This window comes from Lissotriton vulgaris, chromosome 2_1, assembly GCF_964263255.1.
Source record: "Lissotriton vulgaris chromosome 2_1, aLisVul1.2, whole genome shotgun sequence".
Lineage (NCBI taxonomy): Eukaryota > Metazoa > Chordata > Amphibia > Caudata > Salamandridae > Lissotriton > Lissotriton vulgaris.
Genome location: NC_141687.1, coordinates 1,948,291,470 through 1,948,310,148, shown reverse-complemented (window position 1 = coordinate 1,948,310,148; position 18,679 = coordinate 1,948,291,470). Strand labels below are relative to the sequence as shown.

The window sequence follows — 18,679 nt, the reverse complement described above, 5'->3', positions numbered from 1 at the left end:
GTGGTTTGCTGTGCCTTCGGGGTTCCTTGGTTGGCCCCTCTCTTTAGTTGGCTGCTGGTTCAGCCCCTTTTTGGCAAGAGTGTACTTTTTTTATTGCTGATTACTAAACCCTCTGTGATTTCAGCGCAGGTTTTATGGTTTTGTTCTCTGATGCAGGATTTTCTTCCCTAAGAGTTTGTTCCCATAATTTCTTTAAGAAGTGTCATACCCTAAGAGTGGGGTACTTGTAGCTATTGTACAGCTCTGTCTTACGCTGGGAGGGTGTGGACTCCCCTTTTTGGGGTCCTCGCCTTTCCTGTTGTTGCGGTATTCTGCTGGTGCGGCTTCTGGTCTTGCCTGGGCGTGGCTTGGCCATCTACGGCATTGTACTGCTGTGATTTTGCTCTTTTGTCCGCCGTTCGGCTCGGTCCCCTGTCTGGTGTTCCAGAAGGGATCATTTCCTGTGTTGACGGCTTGGTCCGCCCTACTTGTTTCTCCTCTTATCTTCCGCTGGTCGCACTTCTGCGTGGATCGGTTCTGTCCGGAGCGGTCTCCTTCTAGGGGTCGTTCAGGATTTCCTCTGGCCTTCCCTTTGTTTTGAGCCCGGCGTAGTCTGGGTGTTCTGTTTGGTGGGGCTTGTCAGTGGCCACCTGCGCCTGCCTGCTCTTCTGGTCTGCGGCTGGGGGACTTGGCGTGGGCCCTGGCGCTCTTTCTTCTTGTTCTGCTGGAGCCTTGCGAGAACTATGTCTTACTGGTCTAGGTGCCCTTCTCTGTTCTGGAAGGTGGTTGCAGACTTCTTCGTCTGCTGTGCAATTTTTCATATGCTTTCTGCCCCAGGGAGACTGTTGTATTTGTTTGCAGGCTTGCTTTGCAGTAGCTGTGCTCTGTTCTTTCCTTCCAGGACTTTTGGTGCATTGTACCTGGCACTATTCTGGCTGGTGCTGTTCCTCACCATTCGTTTCATCCCTTTCTGTTTAGCTGATTTTTTCGCACACTGTTCCCGTTTTCTCACGGTTTTTGTTTGTGATGGCTACACATTGTGGTGCGGAAAAGTTTTCCGAAGATAACTGACGTAGGCGCGCCGGGGTGGGACTTATGTATTCTGATGGAGTCCCCAGGGCCTAACAAGGATCAGGTAAGTGGGAGGGGTGAGGGACTCTGCCTCCCATTTCATTAAATGAATACCAAATTGCCCTGAGGGATGTTGTCGTCTTAGCCTAAAGAGTTTCAGAGAGGGGGGTTTGGGGGGGGGGCGCGTTGGGTTGGTATTAGGCAAGAGCTTCTCTCCTTTAATTAAAAAAAACTGTTCCTGGGTGAAGGAGTTCCCAGGGCCCCTTTTAAAAAGCATAAGACTCTGGTGTTCTCGGGCCCTAATGAGCCTTAAAAGGTATTGGAACAAAGAAGACTTGTGGCCTAACCCTCCCAGTGTTGGTGTAGGAAACTGGGTTTTTATTGCAGTGCACCCCGAAACCCCCCCCACCCCCACTCCTCTACCACCACCACTTTTTGCTTGGTATTTGATGCAACTTTGACTGAAGCGTACTGGTTTCCTGCTAACCAAGTCCCCAGTACTTTGTTCCCCCCCATTTGGCAAAACCTTTAGCATCCTGTGTGTCCCTAGCAAATTGTTCCCTTGTGCATTGGGCCTGAGGTTCTAAATGGGGTCCCCAAAGGCTGCAGCTCGAATACTGCTACCCTATGGGACCCAACACCAAGCACATGGGAGACTGCCGTTGCAGGCTGCAGCTCTTGGTGCAGTCAAAATTGAAAAGACAACATGTCACACATATCTCTGTGCCATGTACCGAACACTGTGTTATATATGTAGGTCACCCCTTCCACAGGAGATAATTACATGTGAGGGCATACCTGCATGAGCAGATATCCTGCTGTGCCAGTCAGTCCTATAACTTCCAATACAAGTGACCACGAAAGCTGTCTTAAGACGTGCTGGACACTTGTGAAAACGAGTCCTCCTTCTACATGATGGCTTCACTGAAAATAGTGATATTTGGTATCAAACATCTCGTATTGGTAAACCCACACCGATGCCAGTGTTGGATTTACCAATGCATAGTTTCAGAGGGCACCTTTGAGGTTCCCCCTGAAAGCCTACGAGCCTCTTGTGTCCTTGCTGGCTGGTTTTTGCCAGCCTACTACCGAGACACTGTTCTTTACTCCTAGGGTGAGAGCTTTTGCTCTTAGGAGACCCAGAACAAAAGCCTGCCTGGGAAATGGGTATAACACCCCCTCCCACAGGATGGCCTATTGATTAGCCTCCTTGGGCTGGCAAGGTTTAAAAAGCTGCTGCCTTAAAGTGCAGACCTGCCCTCCTCTCTCCCCCACACTCCTCTCCTGTCCAGGACCCCTTTGGCACCTGGACAGGCAGTATAATTAGCTAGTCAGGTAGGCGTGCCACCTCCAGGCTAGAACCACCCCTAAGGGGGGGCTACTGTGAGGTGGAGACAATTTTTCAGAAGGAGCCATACTTGGGTATTCTGGCACAGGGTTCTACCCACTTCCCAAAAGAAGTGGTCATATGGGGGTTAGTGACCCCTAGGGTCAGTAGCCCATTAGCTACTACCATACACTCAACTAAATGATGTATTTAGGGGAGCCCCTGGCACCAGAGAAGGAGATCATGACGAGGGCACAGAAGAGCCGCAAAAGCAGAGAAGAGGGTAGAAACAGCTGACCTGGTACCATCCCTGCCAGCCTGTCTACATCCTTCATCTCAAACTGCACCAAAGTCGGCTTGCCCTGCAACTGTTGACTCCAGAACCATAGGAGGACTGCCTGTCTTCGAAAAAGACTCAAGACCTGTTCTAAAGAAACTCCAAAAGAGGCTTGGGGAACCACCGAAACCCACTGCACCCATAGTCTACAGCCTGAGTTGAAGTTGACCTACCATGTCAACAAGGTCCCCCAGCCTTGTAGACCTCGAGTCCAACTTGGTTTTACCACCTCATGGACTCCCAGACGTCTCCTGCAACCTCTGCACACAGGCCCCCTCAACTGTGACTGCTCTAGAAAGGAAAAACCCTATGCCGAAGGACACCCCTGCACCTATCGCTCCTGGGCCTTGGAGAAGAGGACCTAAGTTGTTCCCCGTCCCTCAACATCACATGTATTGAACCCTCTTGCTGGTTAAGCCCAACTGGCTCCCTAGCCAGAGCCTGCAACCTCTTTCCGCAGTGACTGACTGATCAATGAGCTCCTAATACCGTTTTTCACCCAGCAGCCCCTGTGCCACTGCTGGTGCTGCTTTGGATCTTGTCCAGCACTCGCTTGAACTCCTGGGGACTGGTCTTGTAAGTTGCTGTACTATACCTGTTTGCAGAACTTGTTCTTCCTGCCATAGGATAGCATTGTAATTAACAGGTAGGGACAAGTTGTGTAAGTAATTAACTTGTTGTTTGTCTTGTCTGTCCTGACGAATGCTCCGTAGACCCGGCTGGTCGGAACGGAGCAGAAACATGTCGACCTTATCAACCATGCGGTATAAAGAGATCCATTAACCCGATCCTTAGTTATACCCACCATCTTTTAATCACAAAACCTCACCTTTTTGCATTAAAATGTATTTGTGGTGGAGTTTTGTTTTTAGGCACAACACCCTTTACCTCCTTTTTATTTTTTTTGGGGGGGTGCCCCTCTGTCTCTGGGCACTACTATCTAAACCAGAGGTTGCCTCGGGTTGAGGCAGGCATACAGCACAAATTTGGACACACAATGATAAAGCCTTAACGCGTATGTGGGGCGGAAAAAATATATAAACCTCACAATTAACATAGTGTTTATGAGGGTGATTCAATCTAATCTATGGTCATATAGTTACAAGTGTCCATTCTCTCACATGATTATTTGATAGGATAGCGTTGCAGAACTAATAAAATTACACTATCCACATATTAAAAAATGTGCATACCTGGACGATTTTTCTCTGATGCCTAAACATATATAAAGATACTTGCTATTTTTATAAATTGATCTTGAGTTGTGTGTCATTTATTATATTATTGTAAGTATTTGTGAATGTCTTGCACTCCTCTGTTAAGATAAAGGCGGTTGAACCACAGTAGCCCCTTATAGAGCACTTTGGAATTGCACAGCAAGCCCCTGTCCACCCATAAGTTTAACCCCTGGAATCTTTACACAGTATATCATATTCTTGATAAGTCGCATAAAGAGCCAGTTGGCCTTATGTATGGTAATAGGAAAAAAAAAAACATTCACTGAAAAACCAAAGCTTTGCATGTAGGTGTGATGGAAAGATTTGTTTTTAATTAACAAAAAACTTTAGAAATGAACTGAAAAAATAATGGTTATACTAAGCTATAGGTAAGTAAATTTGTCAGTGGCTACATTATCGTTTTGAACTAACAAAAACCTCCCCCAGAAATTTACCAGTTATAATTAGCAGAGCTAACTATAAATTGTGCCTCCACCTGCACTGCTTATGACCTCACATATTGCACCACTCCGCAAAGACCTCACATATTGCATCACTCTCAACATGCTCTGACATTATTTATAACGTGTTATGAATGTTTTTTTATTGGAACAAAACAGGATATGGTTTAAAGTCTGCAAAATCTTTGTAAATTTTGAGTATTAAATCGATAAATATTTAGTAGAAATTATTTGTTTAGTTATTGTAACTCTAATATCAAGGCGTCACCAGCAATCTTTTTTGATGTGTTATTACTCTCGCAATGACTGGTGTGTGTAGTAGGGTGTGTTGAGAGACTGGCCTCTGTTGAGACCTCTCTCTGTAATGATGGATTGCATGGTAGGGTGTTGAGACGGACTGGTCTCTCTGCTGAGACCTCTCTCTGTAATGATAGGCACATGTAGTAGGGTGAGAGGAGGAACTGGGCTCTCCTTTATCTCAGATGATGGGTGTGCGAAGTAGGGTGTTTGGATGAGCCTCATCTGTACTCACACATCTTCTCAAGCCAATGAGCACAAATAGTTCGAGTCTGATAAAAACCATCCCCAGTAAAACTCCTCCTTACAGTAACAAGTATACTTAGCAGAATGTGTTCAAACATCACCGGCCCTAATGCCACATCCTGTATAGAGGAAGCCACTTGAAAGCTCGGCTCTTTATTGGTACGACGTTCCACAGGACCTCGAGCTCAACCAGAGCCAAGCTTCAGGCCCAAGCTTTCAGTGGCTCGCTTATATCTATTCGTACATAGTGAGAGGCACCTCAATTATAATAGACAAGCCCGTTGGTGGGCTGACTGCTACGGAAGTTCAAGAAACCTTCAGACACCTTAGAAACCACTGGAATGGGCATTCCGTGATTATTTTTACCATCATTTGGTAGAGGCCTTCCTAGTGTAATGAACTCCAAAAGTAGGTTATGATGATTAGTTTTTGGGCTTCTAAAAGACATGAGGCTAAAATAGACAATGCCTGCGTGGTAGAGTAACAAGGTTTAGTTCCTTAATCCAATATTGAAATGAGTTTCAACGGCCAAACCAGCTGGCTGCCCTCAATCCACAGGGAATCTAGAACAACCTGGGCTCATTAAAAGAAAGAGTAAGACCAGCGGGACTGGACTTTTTGTTCTTGCCCTATAGAAACTGTATTGAGAAGTCGGTCTCCCACAAAGATCTCTGGCTTTGAACCCTAGTATAGCTCTCGAAGCTTTGCGGCTTCCAGGCAGAATTTGTGTAACTTTTGAGAAATTTGAGACTGAACATTTGAGAATGGTCCTGAAGCACAGCGGTGAAGAAGTCAAGTGTGCCTGTCTGCAAGATAACTGACCTTACCATTGCTTTCCAAAGTTGCATGAGACACAGCAGTTTACTGGTATATTGGTGTAAAAGTGGCCTCCTTTAGCCGCGTTTGCCCTGCTTATGGAGCAACTTTGAGTTGTGTGTATCCTTTAAAAAAGTAATTTTTTACGGTTCATCAAAAGTTCATAAATTCTTATCCTCTCTGCCTGTATTAGACATTTTTATGTCATTTTAATGATTACAGTTTCTATTTTACTAAATTGATTTTAAAATGTTCCAATTTGGTTTCTTGACTTTCTTGATTTTGCGGCTCACAAATCACTTAATATTATTTTCTCTGAAGTAGGCAATTTGCTCAAATCATATACTCTGAGGAGAATGCCTAGGATTCCTGAGGAATTATACCTTGTTTGACAAAGCATCTTTTGCTCACATAACTTTTGTTTAAATGTTTGTTTACAGAAGCTCTTTGGCTAGACACAGAAGCATAAATGAAACTGTGCAGAATTTGCGGCAAATTGAGTTACCTAAACTACCAAAGGGGCAACTGAAAAGGGTAAGTTGTTGTTTTAAATGTGAGTAAAATATTGTCTTGTTTTCTCACAAAGCGTTATGTTTTGCTTAGCCTGTCATAAAGCATGCTGAAGGCATCCTTTTATGGTACAATCTTTTTAAAATGTGTGCAGTGCTACAGGAATGTTTTTATAGTGAGAGGCTTTTAAACCTTTTATGTAAAATGTTCAATTTGGGGGGCAGGAGTGGCATTCCTTTGACAAAGATAACTACTCTAGCTGCCTATGCAATATCCTTAAACCGCAGGAGCAAAGCTTACTTTGCTCCCCTTAGTGCTACTGCTTTTAATAATTTTTGTAGGTTGATTTCGGCCAAATAAACATTAATCTCATTAGTCATGTGATTTATAGTTTGTGTAGCATGTGTGCAAGTTATATTTTTGTAATTTTAAACATAATGGGTCGACGTAATACTTTTTTATTCTTCTCCAGTTTTTGAATGGTAACTATACATTTTCTAGGTTTTTTTAAACATATGTTTAATTCTTATAAGTAGAACAAATCGTAACTTACTGCTAAAGATTTTTAATTTATTCTTTGCTTTTTGTAGTTTGCTGATACGTAGGAAGCTGGCTCTTTATATAGTGTACCAAAATGAGGTGTTCTGTGTATAGAGTCCAGGTATCCCGTACTAGTGTATAGGGGCTTGCTTTTGGAATCCCAAGGTGCTCTATTTGTAGCAGTGTGGTCGAGCTGCTTAGGCCTATCACAAACGAGTGTTAGGCATTTGTTGCAGACACAGTCCATAAACGAGACACACACAATAAGGAAATCTGACACCACTTTATGAAAATAAGACAGATTTTTATATTAATTTATACATCAAGATCTTCTATCTCAGGTAGGTACTTTTCGAGTTAGCTGTATTTTCTAGGTTTAAGAAAATTGCTGTCGGATTTGAGGCATGAGCCGTGAACGCGGTAATGTTAGCCTATGAGTGAAAGATGCAAAGTCACTTGCAAACAACTTACAGTACTGTTCATTCTCGATTTAAGCTAAGTAGGGGCCACAGTCCAAGAAAGCACCAAGAATTCAGGTTTATCTATCCAGGGGTGTCAGAGTGCAGAGGTGCTTTCATCTGTGGTAGACTTGAATGCTACACATGGAAGTCCATTAGAAACACTAACTGCAAAGAAAGACTGCAAGGGAGGACTGGGGTGTGAGAAAGTGACATCTTTCTTGCATTGGTATGCCCCACTTTTTGCTGAACTGCTGATGTGCTTGACTGAGTGTGCCCTGGGTTCCTGCCAACCAGGTACCCAGGGCCTGTGTTCCTTCCCTAAAACTGTGTTGAAACTAAAACCCAATTTGGCATCTCTGGCCACCTATCAGCCCCTAGTAAATGGTTTCCTAGGTACCCAGGGCATGGTGACCAGGGAAGACCCCTAAGGGCTGCAGCACTTATTGTGCCACCCTTAGGGGCCCTGTACACTGACACCCACACACTGCCTTTGCAGGCTGAGTGTCTAAATACAGAACTAAACCAAGAGTCGTCGTGGCACACATCGCTGTGTGCCATGCCCACAAGACCCACTGCCCTGGCATACCTCAGTCACCCCTCTAGCTGGGTGCCCTATGCCAGTGGTGTGGGCACAGGTGCATGAGCCCTGTGTCCCTACAGTACCCAGGGGCATTCCTGGGCACTGTAAGTGCAGTGCTGCCATTAAGAGATATGGTGCTGGGAGGTCGACATTACGAACTCCACAGCACCATGATCGCCTCACTGAAGACTGAGAAGTTTGGTATGAAACTTCTCAGCACATTAGACCCGCACTGATGCCAGTGTGAGATTTAATGTAAAATGCACCAGAGGCCATCTTCGAGATGCCCCCTGAGAGGCTGCCTAGGCTGCCACACAGCAGACATGTTGCTGGACCCCTGGGTAGAGAGCCCCTCACTCTCCTGGGCCTCCAACAATGCACATCCTGGGCGAGGTGCTAGGTCTCCTCCCCCAGGATGGGCAGGGGGAAGCTTCAAAAGCCTGCCGCCTCTGTGAGCTTCTCCAGACCATTTGCTGTACAGAAACTAGCCCCCACCGGTTCTGACCCCCACTCTGGCAGGAAGACTGATGGGAAACCCTACGTCAGAAAGGGGGGTGTGCCAGCATGTGCCAACCCCACCCCTCAGGTAGAAGAGGCGAGGTGAAGCACAACCCCGGGCTCTGGCCATCTTGAGGATGGGGAGCCCTGCCCAATCACAGCTAGGCTCCTGCCCCCCTCCCACCGGAGAGGAGCAGACTAGGGGGTGTACCCACCCCAGGACAGGGACGTATTGGTCCCTGCCCTACCTGTAATGCCCGTAAATTCGGTATTTTGGGGCTCCCTGAACCTTCCTTCCTCAGATCCCAATAAGAAAAGATGAAAGAAGAACAAGAAGAAGACCTGCCATGCAGCTGCAAAAACAAGACAACACCAACTGACTTGGCCCCAGCCCTACCGGCCTGTCGATCCAGAAACCGGCTCCTGATTAATCCCGGCGACTCCTGCGGACAGCGACCTTGGGACCCCCTGGAGGACCTGCCTGTCTTGACCCGCTCAAAGACTGGGACTCCCATAAGCAGAGGCTGTGCTTCAACAACCATACCCCTGGTGCAAGCCAGGAATCACAAGACCAACCCACTCTGCACCAGCCGAGCCCGGCCCGAGTGATCCAAGACCAAGAGGACGTCCCCCGGCGACTGGGACCCGAAGTCCAGTCCCCAAAGACCTTCCTCGACGAACCAGACGACGCCTGCAGCCTCAGAACCAGGGACCCCTCCAACCGCGACTAGCTGGGGGTAAGATTTCCCGACTCCCAAAGACACCCCTGCACCCAGCGCCCTGCCGCCCCATGTGCCTTCCTTTGGGGTACCTACCTCTTCTTCTGGATACCAACTTACCTCTCGAAGTGGTGGTCGCACCTGAAGAATCACCGTCCCAGAGTATGCAGCCTTTGTTCCCCTTTTACCTTTCCCATTGAATAACGTTGAGCGCCAGACGGCTCAAAAGCACCCTGCACCCAGCCGCCCGAGTGCCTCTGGCCGTGCACCCTGTGTCCTATCCTACTTCCCCCTTTGCCCTGAGCAAGTGACCAGGAGCCCAGCTCCCACAGCCGCGTGGCCTCCTAGCCAGCAGCCAGCAACCGAAGGCCCCCTGCCTCTCATTGGATAACATTGGGCCTAACTACCTCTGCACCCGGCTGACCCTGTGACGCTGAGGGTGTACCAACTGCACCTACCTGACCCTGGGGGACCCCCGAGTCTATGCCCAGGACCTTAACTTCACTAGTCGAGTCCTCGCCTGGAAACAGATAACTCACTTTCCTGCCATAGGATAGATAACATTGACTGGTTTGACTAGAAGAATCTTCTAAGTGTGAAGTTTTGAAACTCTAAAATATTCCTATAAAATCAGCCAAATACCGAATTCCGAAGTACTCACTCGTGATCAGGAGAGAAGCCAGTACTGTACCTTGTAGCCCAGTACTGAACCGCAAAAGTAATCCGAACCGGGTTTACTAGTAACCTGTATTTTCTCCATAGGAATCCATTGTCTGCTTTTCAATGACATTTCTTCTGTCTACTTTTGAAAACTTGAAATATTCTTTAAAAATCGTACATACTACTGAAACGTAATTACTTACCTGTCTTAAGTAGAGATCCCAGTGCTGGACCTAGGAGCCCAGTACTGGATTGCAAAAGTACCGAGAACGTAATTTACCTGCAACCTGAATTTTCTCCCATGGGATAACATTGCTAGATTCTCACTGAAAAGTTTCTAAGTGTAAACTTTTAAAATACATTTATATTCCTTAAATATCATAGCAATAACCAAAAAGCTTTTACTAAACTGTTTTCAGCTTAGACCCAAGGACTGAATCTAGGATCCAGTCCTGGGATTACAAAAGTAATTTACAAAGTAATCAACTGCATATTTTTTTGTAGAAAAACCCATTGAGCTCAATGTTTGTGTTTAGAATTGTGTTGCCTACTGCAACCCCTGTACCTGTTGTGTTTACAAAGTTATTTCCTTTCTGCAAAGCAATTACCCGAGATCACTCGTAATTGAGGAAAGTATATTTTTATACCTGTTGGTTCTAAAAATAAAACAACTATATATTTTGATATAAAAACAATTGGCCTGGTGTTCACTCCTTGAGTGTGTGAAACCTTTGCTGACTGAGTGTGTACAACAAATGCTTTGCACTGTCCTCTGATACTGCCTTACTGCTCGACCAAGCTACCACTATAGAGAGTAAGGTCAGATCTGACTTTAACCTCTGTTATACCTCTGGGGATGGTGGACTCTATACACACACTGTACTTCATTCTAGTCCAGTTTATATAGAGCCACTTTCTCACACACAGCATTTGGGTGAACTAATGCATTGCATTTTCAATGCTTATACCACCACTGGAGTGGCACACCTTTGTGATTGGGTCTAGATTTGTTTATATATTTCAGAATGTGCTTGATGTTGTTCCATTGTTTATTCATTAGTTATATGCAAGCATTTTATGGATGCATTCCAATTGTGCGGTTTCTTCTAGTCGCTAATTTGGTTCTTGTTTTGTTTGTCCACAATGGCTGTCCCGCATCAAGGCCTGATAGTAATGGAACTACCATACGTCCTCCTGTGTCGTGAGTGAATGATACAATATTTCGGCCTGTGTACAACAAATGCTTTGCACTGTCCTCTGGTACTGCCTTACTGCTCGACCAAGCTACCACTTTTGAGAATAAGGTCAGCCCTGACTTTAACCTCTGTTATACCTCTGGGGTTGGTGGCCTCTATACACACTGTACCTTTCTTTGGTCCAGTATATATAGAGCAACTTTATCACATGGAGGACTAGTCCGGCAGAAACCAAAGGTGGGCTCAGCTCTTAAGGGTCTGACAGAGACACCATCAGTTTCAATGGACTCAGGCTAGGGTGCATAGGTGTTTTGTCTGGCAGGTTAGTGAGTTTGAGGCTCTCCCAGTCCCTCGTGCACCTGCAGAAGCGGGAGAAGAAACACAGCAAGACGACTTCTGGCTTGGAGCAAGCCTCTGTTGGAGTCCTTCATTGTGCAGATCGATGGTGGTGTTAGACTGAACACAAACAAACCTTGGTGCTTTCAACAGGATCCGGTACCTCCTCCTAGGCTGCTGCATGGGTGGACCCGGTGGACAGCAGATTAGTAAACCGGACTGTGGGGTCGGTGGCTGCAGGGAAGTGGCTCCTCCACTCAAAGGGATTTAGTTGGCTAGTTGGCAAAGTGCTGGCAGCCCTCTGAGGCTTTTGGAGGATGCGCAGCTGCAGGAATAGTTGGGTGTTTGCAATTGTCTGGGCAGGAGCAGGCAGGCAGGGTTTGGCCAAGTTCATAGTTATTGCGTTTGTAGGCACTTTTGTCCTCATCCTTTAGTCTGGCATATCTTAGTTCCTGGTGTCAGAGAACCACTTAAACTGAATTTCGGGGTGTTCAGGGGAATGCAGGGTAGAATCCAATGACCTTTTGGGTCACTACATCCCTGTATTTGACCGCTTCCTGTGGGGAAGCAAAAGACACTCAAATTATGGCCGGAATGCGTAACAAATCAAATGGTTCGAGGCATGTGGGCTGCTGAATTCATATCTGTGCATAGATCGCCGCCTAGTGTTGGGTCCGGATGATTGCACATTGTTGTCCTGGAAGAGTCTTCGAAGCATCACGAGATAGGTGGCTCCTCCCCTGGACTACAGTGCGCATGGGCATCGACTCCATCCTCAGATTGTTTTTTTCCGCCATTGGGTTCGGATGTCTTTGGGTTCCCTCTAGTCGGAATCGATAAAAAACTTTCTTAAGACCAAAAGGTCTTTAGTTTCTTCGTCGGTATAGTCTTGCGTTAGGTCTTAGTTATACCAGCTCGGTAGCGGGCCGGATTCCCTACACCCGCTTGCTCCCGGCACGGAAGGCCCAGTCGACGCTTCAGACCCTATCGACCGTTCATCATGGACCGTAGTCCATTTAAGAGATGTCCCGTCTGCAATTCGAAGTATCCCCACATCGACGTCCACCCGGTGTGCAACAAGTGTCTGTCGCCGGACCATGATGAAGCCAAGTGTATGGCTTGTTCCCGCTTCAGGTCCAAGAAGACGCTTAAGCTTCGACGAGCTGCGCCCCAGGAGGCCCAGCAAGCTGCACCGGCGCCTGTGGACATATTCGATGCAGGGGATGTCGAGGAAGAATCTACCAGGGACATCAGTGAGTCGAATCCCGCGTCGGACGTCGACTACGACGCGGACGCTGAAATGTTCGAAGCTGAAGAAGCCGTCGACGAGGTAGGAGACGACGACGGAGATCTCGGGGCCATGGAGGATAGCTCGGACGAAGAGCTTCCTCAAACTGACACTGGGGCTGTGCCAATTCATAAGGCTCAGGTTGAGGGATCGCCATTAGGCCTTACCCAAGACCTTACCATGGGTTCTACGGCCCCGCCTTCTGGCTCGGCCACGGACATTGCTGCTGAGCCGCACCCTGGCAAATCGAAACCGAAAGTGAAACCTATGGTCTCGACACAAGGAACTGCGCAGGTGCTGTCCTCAAAACCGAAAGTGCGCATCACTTTGGTCGGATCCAAGGCCTCGGAGCCCTCGGCGCCGAAGAAGCAGAAGGGTGTTGTCGAGCCGAAGGCTCATGTCAAGGGCGTCGAGACGAAGTCTGCCGCGCTGAAGACTAAAGTCAAGGTGGTCGAGCCGAGTGCGTCGGCGCCGAAGACGGTCGACTCCAGCAAACGACTCGGCGACCCGAAGAAAGCTCTCGGTGACCCGAAGAAAGGACTAAGTGACCCGAAGGTTCTCGAGACTCCGCGTCAACAGGACAGGGCCAAGATCGGCGCACCCCGAGAGTCTACTCCCGGTGAGGCCTCTAAGGATTCCGTCAAACCAGCGCGCCCGTCCCCCGCTTTCACCAAGAAGGTGACGGACTCCTTACAGCGCATCAGGGAGAAGGCCTCGACGGTCGGACCAAAAGATCCTCCACCTCCGAAGCCAGTCGAGAAACCGCACAGGGCGTCGACGCCCATTCACTTTACGTTACCGCCCAAGACGGTGCCGAAGGCTTTCACTCCTAAGGCGGTCGCCAGCGTCTCCGAGAAGGTTTCCTCGGCGCCGAAGTCGTCGACAGTGGTCCCCAGCCCACAGCCTCGACGACCTTCAGTGGACGAGCAACAAGAACACTTCATTGATGCCAAAACGGGCAGGCTTTCCCTCCACAAGTGGAAAATTGCCCCAGAATGTCCAATGGAGTCCTACAAGATTCCTCTGAAGAAAAAGAAGGACTCTGCTTCCACTCCTGTCTTGGTGGAACCACTTTCTCCTCAGACTCATAATGTATCACCCACTTACTCTGATGTGGACGCTGGGGAGGGCGATGATGAGGATGAGTACAGCTATCCCGTCTATACAGACCCTGAGGATACCAATGAACCCTGGGCCGCTGTTGCTGACCCGGGTGATCCTCCTACAGAAGACTCTGCAGCTTTCAATGCCCTCATTGAACGGGCAGCTAACAATCACAACGTCCAGCTCCATGCTGACCCTGTTGACGTCGATTTCCTTTTTCATACCTACTCAGTCTCTGAGAGAACTGTCAAGACTCTGCCTATGTTGAAAGGTGTCTTAAAACATGCTGGAGAGATCTTTAAAGAGCCTACCAGGGCGAGGGTGATAAACCCTAGGATCGAAAAAAAGTATAAGTCGGCGCCTACGCCTACCTACATCAAAGGACAGTTTCCTCTGGACTCTCTTGTCGTCTCGAATGCCCGGAAGAGGGCTAATTCTCAGACTACGGGTGATGCTCCTCCCCCAGACAAAGAATCTAAGGTCTTTGAGGCATCAGGGAAGAGGGTAGCAGCACAAGCGGCCAACATCTGGCGCATTTCAAATACACAAGCGCTTCTGGCGAGGTATGACAGGGCACACTATGACACGCTGGAGACCCTGTTGCAACACCTGCCTGATGAATACAAGGAGGCAGCTGAGATGCTTATTCAGGAAGGGAAGCTGATCTCTAATGCGTCAATTAAGTGCGCTCTGGACGCGGCTGACACCGCAGCCAGGGCTGTCAACACTAGTGTTATGCTACGACGACATGCCTGGCTGAGAATCTCTGGATTTAAGCCAGAGATACAAACCACCATCCTTAATCAAACAGTGAATCCAGATCACCTGTTTGGCCCAGAAGTTGACACCACCTTAGAAAAGATTAAGAAGGACACAAACTGCTAAATCCATGGGCGCTTTACAGTCCCAGCAGTTTCGGGGTGGGTGCTCAAGCACTAGAGGCGTTTCCAGAGGCCAGCTCTCCCAAACCACGCAGTACTACAAAGGCAACACTCAGTCCACATACACCAACAAGAGTCGAGGTGGATATCGTGGTAACGGCGCCAAGGGAAGAGGTCGTGGAAACAACAACTCCAGATCCTCTGCCACCAACAAACAGTGACGCCTTGTCACTGCCCCCCGACCACGCAACACCGGTCGGGGGGAGACTCCAGCAGTTCCTGCTAGTCTGGAAAACCATCACCACAGACAGGTGCGTCAGAAAACTTATACAATACGGTTATTGTCTGGAGTTAATGTCCACTCCACCCAACATACCCCCAAGACACCGTCCTATGTCTGCGGAGCATTTGCACTTATTGCAGCAGGAGGTCATCGTCATGCTGCAAAAAGGAGCAATAGAGCTCGTGCCTGTGCAGGAAAGAGGCACAGGGGTCTACTCCCTGTACTTCTTAATACCAAAGAAGGACGGGTCCCTCAGGCCCATCCTGAACCTCAGGCCCCTCAACCAGTACATCTTGTCGGAGCACTTTCATACGCTGACCCTGCAGCAAGGGCTCCCGTTGTTCAACCAGGGGGATTTTCTCTCTACTTTAGACCTAAAGGATGCGTATTTTCACATTCCACTGCACCCATCACACAGAAAGTACCTCCGGTTCACCATCCAAAACCAACACTACCAGTTCAAGGTTTTGCCTTTCGGAGTCGCCACGGCACCCATGGTGTTTACAAAGTGCCTAGCGACAGTGGCGGCGCACCTAAGGAGACAGAACATCCATGTCTACCCTTATCTGGACGACTGGCTCATCCAGGCGAAGTCAGCCCAGCAGTGTGCAGCCCACATGTCCCACACCATTCACCTCCTTCACGATCTGGGATTCTCACTGAATTACCCAAAATCCCACCTCCAGCCCGCTCACATACGGCAGTATCTGGGTGCGAAGATAAACACTCTGGCAGCCACAGCACAGCCGAATTCAGTGAGGGTCAGCAGCATTCAATCGCTGATACAGAAGTTCAGACCTCAACACTCGCTTCCAGCGAGAGTGTTCATGCAGTTGATAGGCATGATGGCCTCTTGCATCTCCATAGTCCCGCACGTGAGACTACATATGCGTCTGCTTCAGGAGTGCTTAGCACGTCAGTGGACTCAGGCTCACGGGCAGTTGAAAGACCTAGTGTTGGTGAGAGGTCGGGCATACAATTCTCTGCATTGGTGGAATCCACAAAACCTTTGCAAGGGACGACCGTTCCAAGAGCCTGTGCCACAGATCATCCTGACAACGGACGCTTCTCTCCATGGTTGGGGAGCTCATGTACTCCATTACACTGTGCAGGGACTATGGACGCAACAGTAACGGAAGATGCACATCAATGTTCTGTAACTGATGGCAATCTTCATGGCACTAAAGGCTTTCAAAGTACATCTGTGCAACAAGGTCGTGTTGATCCGGACGGACAACATGACAGCCATGTACTACATTCAGAAACAGGGAGGTACCCACTCTCCGCAGCTGTCTCATCTGGCTCAGAGCATTTGGAAGTGGGCCATTCAGAGGAACATCTTCCTCATGGCAGAACACCTCCCGGGCAGGGACAATCAGATACTACTTGTGGCATTTGGCGGCTGTACCTGCTAAGCAGGTACAGCCACCAAATGCACGAGTGGGAGTTGCATCCATCAGTACTCCACCCGTACTTCCAAAAGTGGGGTCATCCAGAGATAGACCTGTTCGCCACAAGGGAGAACGCAAAATGCCAAAGCTTCGCCGCCAGGTTTCCACACCCACAGTCGCAGGGCAATGCGATATGGATGAACTGGTCAGGCAGATTTGAGTACGCTTTCCCCCAGCACCTCTGATACCGCTGGTGGCACGCAAACTCAGGCAGCACTCGATGACACTCATCCTGGTTGCTCCAACGTGGGCTCGCCAACCCTGGTACACCACGTTTCTAGAACTGTCCGTGGTACCGCATCAGAGGCTACGCCTCACACCCAGCCTTCTGACGCAGAACCATGGCGACATTCAGCATCCAGATCCGCAACAGCTCAACCTGGCGATCTGGCTCCTGAGGTCTTAGAGTTTGGCTACCTCAACTTACCTCCTGACTGTCTGGACATCATCCGGGAGGCGAGAAAGCCCACCCCTAGAGCATGCTACGCGGCGAAGTGGAATCGGTTTGTCATTTACTGTGCAGACCACAACATTAACCCGCTAGATGCATCTATTCAGAACATCATTTGTTATCTTTTCCATCTGTACAAATGTAATTTGGCCTATGCTTCCATTCGCATATATCTATCTGCGATGGCTGCTTATCTCCAAAACAGGCAGCACCTCTCACTTTTCAGGGTGCCTGCTATTCAAGCCTTTCTAGAAGGGCTCAAGCGAGTTATTCCTCCGCGGACTCCGCCAGCTCCGGATTGGAACCTCAATGTGGTCCTCACCAGGCTGATGGGTCCCCCCTTTGAACTGCTGCATTCCTGCGAGATTTAATTCTTGACATGGAAAGTGGCTTTCCTTATAGCGATTACATCGCTGCGACGAGTTAGTGAGCTCCAGGCACTAACTATACAAGAGCCATTTATTCAAATTCATTCCAACAGGGTGGTGCTTCGCACTAACCCTAAATTCCTTCCTAAAGTAGTATCTCAATTCCATATTAACCAAACTATTGAATTACCTGTGTTCTTCCAAAATCCTGAGTCTTTGGCGGAGAGAATGCTCCACACCCTTGACGTCAAAAGGGCCCTGATGTATTACATTGATAGGACCAAGGATTTTAGGAAAACTAAACAACTCTTTGTTGCCTTTGCGCCACAACACAAAGGTAACCCCATTTCCAAAGCGGGTATAGCTAGGTGGATAGTTAAATGTATTCAGATCTGCTATCTGAAAGCCAAACATACTCTCACCATTCCACCGCGGGCCCACTCCACCAGAAAGTTGGGGGCCTCCATGGCTTTCCTTGGAAATATCCCTTTGGAAGACATATGTAGAGCAGCCACATGGTCTACCACACACACATTTACAAAGCATTATTGTGTTGATGTGCACTCCAAACAGCAGGCAGCTGTAGGGCAGGCTGTTCTAAAAACACTTTTCCAAACTGCTGCAGCTGGCACGGGCAGCCGCCGCTAATGGAGGGACTGCTATGTATTCTATGCACAGATATGAATTCAGCAGCCCACATGCCTCGAACCGAATATGCTACTTACCAGTATGCATCTGTTTTTGGCATGTAGGGCTGCTGACATTCATATTGCCCGCCCTCCTCCCCGGCGCCTGTAGCGGTTGCAGAATTCACACATACTTCTAGCATGGTCATCATTCACTTAGTTTCACTCCATCTTGGTCACAATGGCTAAAAACAATCTGAGGATGGAGTCGATGCCCTTGCGCACTGTAGTCCAGGGGAGGAGCCACCTATCTCGTGATACTTCGAAGACTCTTCCAGGACAACAATGTGCAATCATCCGGACCCAACACTAGACGGCGATCTATGCACAGATATGAATGTCAGCAGCCCTACATGCCAAGAACAGATGCATACTGGTAAGTAGCATATTCGTTTTCACCCAGTCAATGATTCGGATTAAATGCATTGTTGTTTTGCTCACCATGCCACCCCAGTCAAGACCCCGCCACTTCCTGTGGGGAGTTGGCATAACCCTGTACCAGTGTTAATAATTCCACCGAACAACAAGATTGTGAAACCCTTCTTTCGTGGAGCGCATCAGGTAGCCATCCTTAGCGGTGTGACTAATCTGCTGTTGCTACATGCCTACTTGCATAGCTGATTTTTACCTGTCCTGGTGCCAAATGGGCCTCAGGGCAGGAGATGGCATCTCCCTGGTCTGAGGGATTTGGGTTCTCATATCAAAGTCAGCAGGGGCTTTGAAGCCTCTGGCCTTGATATGCTAAATCACTAGCAATCCTGCTTGAGGAAGTGTAAACACCTTCCCCTAAAGCAGGCATTTTTGTCTGGCCTCATAGAGCTTCAGCTCTCACCTGCAAGGGGTCAGAAACTAGTCTGTAGTGGCAGGCTGGACAATACCAGTCAGCCAGCACACAAGATAGTGGTAGGTTTTTCAG

The 18,679-nt window shown here is 48.3% G+C and overlaps 1 protein-coding gene across 1 annotated transcript in view; it reads left to right on the top strand.

Annotated features, from left to right (window-relative positions):
- The window catches only part of LOC147733535 (treslin-like), a 542,019-nt gene that overhangs the window by 121,398 nt on the left and 401,942 nt on the right, over nucleotides 1–18,679 (top strand). The window contains exon 9 of the mRNA XM_086956935.1: nucleotides 6,192–6,285. Within this exon, the coding sequence (XP_086813061.1) occupies nucleotides 6,192–6,285 (94 nt within the window). The remainder of the gene's footprint in view (nucleotides 1–6,191; nucleotides 6,286–18,679) is intronic.